The sequence below is a fragment of the Engraulis encrasicolus genome, chromosome 12, assembly GCF_034702125.1.
Source record: "Engraulis encrasicolus isolate BLACKSEA-1 chromosome 12, IST_EnEncr_1.0, whole genome shotgun sequence".
In the NCBI taxonomy this organism is placed as follows: domain Eukaryota; kingdom Metazoa; phylum Chordata; class Actinopteri; order Clupeiformes; family Engraulidae; genus Engraulis; species Engraulis encrasicolus.
The window spans coordinates 50,804,262-50,809,261 of NC_085868.1; the positions used below are offsets into that span (position 1 = coordinate 50,804,262).

The 5,000-nt window shown below is 46.5% G+C and overlaps 1 protein-coding gene across 1 annotated transcript in view; it reads right to left on the bottom strand.

The window, feature by feature from the left end:
* erbin (erbb2 interacting protein) overlaps window positions 1-5,000 on the bottom strand; it is a 162,772-nt gene that overhangs the window by 52,650 nt on the left and 105,122 nt on the right. The window contains exon 12 of the mRNA XM_063212417.1: window positions 361-490. Coding sequence (XP_063068487.1) covers window positions 361-490 — 130 coding nt within the window. The remainder of the gene's footprint in view (window positions 1-360; window positions 491-5,000) is intronic.

The following is a 5,000-nucleotide window of genomic DNA, read 5'->3' on the forward strand; positions in this document are numbered from 1 at the left end:
ATGTCGGCTTAACGCATATATAAAAACGTCCCTTTCAGCAACTCCCTTGAATACAGGAGCTTTGTGGTCCTAATCCAGTAGCTACTAAACTGAGCTAAGTCTTAAATAAATGTATGGGGAACATAGATGTGTTCAAGAGGTCACACAAGTGGAAAGCAGAAATAGAAAAAAATGACAAAATAGACCACGGCAAGCCATATAGACAGGCAGCTGTACATCAAAAGTCAACATCAAAAATCAAAGTCAGTCTGCTTTATTGCCAATTTCTTCACATGTACTGGACATAAAAAGGTGTGTAGAGATATGTCAAGGTGTGTACAGGTGTACTGTACAGGTGTACTATACAGGTGTGTAACTGACCTCTGGGGGCAGCTGTACCAGGAAGTTGTGGTCGGCTGCGAAGGTGCGCATGTTGACGCACTGGCCTACAGAGGCCGGCAGAGCCTCGATCTCATTAAAGCTGCAGTCCAGCTCCTCTAACGCCGTCAGCCTGAACACACACAACAAACACACACAAATACAAGGACATTAGTATAGAAACAAGGACATTACTATTTAAACGAGGCCATTCTCTATCCAACCCCAAAAGAAAAGATTTGTGTAAGTTGAAATAACGTATTAGTGTTTGTTTAAATGCACACACTGCACCATTCACTTTTTTTCTGCTTCCATGTCATTCAGTATTCCTGTGTTACTGGAACTGCAGACTTTATCCCCTTACTTAAATACAAATTCTCAATCCGACCCCAAAAGAAAAGATTTGTTTAAGTTGAAATAACTTGCTTTACTGCTCTGCCTGTGTTCTTTGCGCGTGCGCACACACAATCATTCACTCTTTTCTGCTCCCAGGTCATTGAGTATTCCTGTGTTGCTGGAATTGCAGACTTTATCCCCTGACTTAAAGACACATTCTCAATCGAGCCCCCGGCCCCCCCTTTGCCCTAATACATGGCCATGTAAATCCCTGGCTGTGCAGAGCAGAACAGGGTCTATAGGCTAAGCAGCAGCTATGCCAAGAAATGTTATTTACATTCAAGGGAGCGAGAAACTCTCTCTCTCTCTATTCCTGAGCCGTGGTCATGTGACGGGGGCTTAGCCACAGATAATAATGCTCGATTCTTGGAGCAATGTGCCGATTTAAATCCTACCGTGTTGGTTGGCTGACACCCTCCGCCATTCCTCCCACCCCCACCACACTCCCACGGCAGCTCCACTATGAATCTCATTGAGGTCTCTGACGCACCACAGGTCCGCGCATTGTAAATTAAATTGAACTCTGAACCGCACTCAAGCTGTGAACTGAATCTCGCTCTTCTTTCTCTCCGTTTGTCTGTCTGCCTCTCAAGCTGTCTGTATGCTATCTGTCTCTTTCTCACTGTCTTTCTTTGTTTCTTTCTTGTTTCCTTTCTTTTTGCAATTCTTTTTTGTGAAGCACATTGAGTTGCACCTGTGTATGAAATGCGCTATATAAATAACCTTGCCTGTCTGTCTGTGACTGTCTGTGACTGTCTGTGACTGTCTGTGTCTGTCTGTGTCTGTCTGTGTCTGTCTGTGTCTGTCTGTGTCTGTCTGTGTCTGTCTGTCTGTGTCTGTCTGTGTCTGTCTGTGTCTGTCTGTGTCTGCCTGCCTGCCTGCCTGCCTGGCCCCTGGTCTGAACTTGAACCCGTGATCCACGACTGGGTTAAAGCCGCAGAAGAGAAAACATGGCCTGATCTATTGGAGGATGAGAATAGTGATATTTCCCTAGGATTGCTATTATTGTTGTTGTTATTAAGTGTGTGTGTGTGTGAGTGTGTGAGTGTGAGTGTGAGTGTGAGTGTGAGTGTGAGTGTGAGTGTGAGTGTGAGTGTGAGTGTGTGTGTGTGTGTGTGTGTGTGTGTGTGTGTGTGTGTGTGTGTGTGTGTGTGCGCGCGTGCGTGCGTGCGTGCGTGTGCGCTCGCACAACATCCGATAAGAGCCTTGGTTGTCAAAACCCCTGGTGATGTTTTCTTAAACCGCTGGTCTCCAGCCTGTGGATTGCGTCTTCAGACTGCATAATAATTCTACACGTGACGTGCTGTAGTTCATCACATTATGCATGTGCAGCTTGAATGAGGACTCCATGAGGAGCGCGGATGACAAATGTATGGAAATGTATGCAGCCCTGAACAGAAGGACAATTTCCCCTCTCATACCTCCAGGGAGGCGTGATGCAGAAGAGACACGTACAGGCGTGACGGGCAGATTATCTTGGCCAAGGAGGTTACACTTCTGCTGCTTTTGGGACTGCCATTCTGTTTGCTTGCAAAAGCTTTCAAAGTCATGAACCCATCAGCATGTATAATTGTGGCAGTATATCGGTTACACAAGTACTATATCAGGGATTTTGTTTCTGTGGATATAGAAAACGACTATGAAAATTCTCTACACCGACCATTTCACAGTTATTTTATTCATCATTTTTGTCGCTCTTAGACCTTCTTCAGGCAAGTGTTAAGAAAAATATTTTTAAAAATGAGAGAGGGAAAACTGAACTCGCAACATCCCATTTATGTTTTGACGTCAAATGATGCTACACTGACGTACACTCACTGACATCAGCAGAGGCAATCTGGGTAACAGAGCCAAAATATCCTCCAACCCCCGTTTTTCCCCCTCCCCCCCCCCCCCCCCCCCCCCCCTTTCTCCTCCTCCTCCCCCCCTTTCCTGATCTACAAGATGTTAACGTTGATGCTGATGAAAGGATGAGTCAGCATAAAAAATGAAAAGTGAAAAAAAAGAAAAAAAAAAAGAAATAAGGAGATTAAGTATGTCCAATCAGTATGCTTTACAATCCAGCATGGCGGATTAAAGGCACATTTCCCTGGCAAATCATATAGTAATAATAATAATAATCCCGCCGTCGAGCCGAGCCGGGTGGGCCAAAGCCCTCTGCTTTAATCCTAATCTTAATAATCTGTACAGGACTGGGGCAGGAGAACAGCACTGGGGCAGCAGAGCAGCCGGCGGGGCAGGTGGGTAATTGGGCGTGTTTGCAAATACTCATACGGCCACGGCCCAGCAAGCGGCAAAACAAACAGATCACAGAAAACACAGTTTAGGGAAAAAGGTCAACTCAGTATAAAAGTAAAATAAATAAATAAATAAAAATAAACAAATAAAACGGCGTATCAGATGGCATAAATCCTACAAATGGAACACACACGCGCGTAGACGCAGGCACACTGAGATATAATCCCAGCGTTTGGGTCCATGGTGGACAGGGCTTCCCTCTGTTCCGTTAGCAAGAGAACACACACACATGCAAGCACACACACACACACACACACATGCAGACACACACCCAGTCTGTCTGTGTTGAGACCCAAATCGGTCAGCGCTCCCCTGAGCAGCAAACTCTGCCAGATGGCCTGGGCTTTCCTCTCTCCTCTCCTCTGCCCTCCTCTCATCTATTCCCTCTCCTCGCCGCTTTCTCCCATCTTCTGCCCTCATCTTTCCTCTCCTGCTCCACTCTCCTCTCCTCTATTTACCTCTTCCTCTCCTTCTTTCTCCTCTCCTCTCTCCTCCTCCTCTCTTCTTTCACTCTCCTCTCTTCTTCCACTCTCCTCCCCTCTTCCACTCTCCTCCCCTCTTCCACTCTCCTCTCTTCTTCCACTCTCCTCTCTTCTTCCACTCTCCTCTCTTCTTCCACTCTCCTCTCTTCTTCCACTCTCCTCCCCTCTTCCACCCTCATCTCCTCTCTTCCACACTCCTCTTCTCTCTTCTTCCACCCTTCTCTCCTCTCTCCTCCTCCTCTCCTCCTCCCCTCTCCTCTACCGAGGACACCCACGGCCACAGTGCTCTGTCCTGACTCAGCAGTCATGCCTGAAGGGAGACTTATGGTGCCGTTGGGGTCGGGGAGAGGTGGGGGTTCCCTACCAGACCTGCAACAGCCTCACATAGCTCCAGCACTGTGTGTGTGAGTGTGGGGATGTGAGCGCACGTGTGTGTGTGTGTGTGGGGGGATGTGAGCGCACGTGTGTGTGTGTGTGTGTGTGTGTGTGTGTGTGTGTGTCTCTCTCTCTCTCTCTCTCTGTCTACTGTGTGTGTGTGTGTGTGTGTGTGTGTGTGTGTGTGTGTGTGTGTGTGTGTGTGTGTGTGTGTGTGTGTGTGTGTGTGTGTGTGTGTGTGTGTGTGTGTGTGTGTGTGTTTGCGTGTGCAGGGTTCCCACTCTAATTCAGATATAAAATTCCATGATTTTCCATGACTTTCCAGACCCAAAAAACTGAATTTCCATGACCACTTCCGTAAGAAGAAATGACATTAAAAAGTTTTAAAAAGCGTGAAAAATTAAGATTATCTTCACCCCTAGAGCCGATGCCGAGCCGCTGCCAGACTATTGTGGGCTCATTGCATTCTAGAATGTTGCACATCACAGAACGAAACAAAACCGTCTCTGGCAAAGCGTTACAGCACTGGTCTCCAAACAACGGCCCGCGGGCCAACTGGGCCCGCGGGCAGCAAATTTCTGGCCCGCCATGAGGTCCTTAAAAATGAAACCATAAATGCGCCTATTTGTGGCCATGCGCGATTTTCGATCACAAAAAACGTCAGTCATCTCTCCTAAGCATTCACAAACAGTTAAATCTTATAATAACAGTCTCATGACAGACATTGACAATGAGGGAAAATGGTGAAGTGCAATCTGTTGTCTCCTAGACATCTAGAGAAGCCGTTATTTATCATTGCGTTTACCTCGGTCATCAGACCATTCGCAATTGTGCGGTATCGAAGCACTCTCCTCTCTTCTGGTTGAACATGAGGACAATTCTCTCCTTCCCTATGTTTATGTATTTAGCAGGCCAGATACATTTTGTCTTTTGTTTACTCACATTTATGTGAAGTTTGGATGACAATTATCCCGTATTTTGGAAGTATCATTTATGCAAGGTAGTAGCCTACATGTAGCCTAGAGACGTTAACGCAATTCAAGCTCCAGAGAACAGTCGTTACCAAAAGAAGGGAGGACAAAAACGAAACCA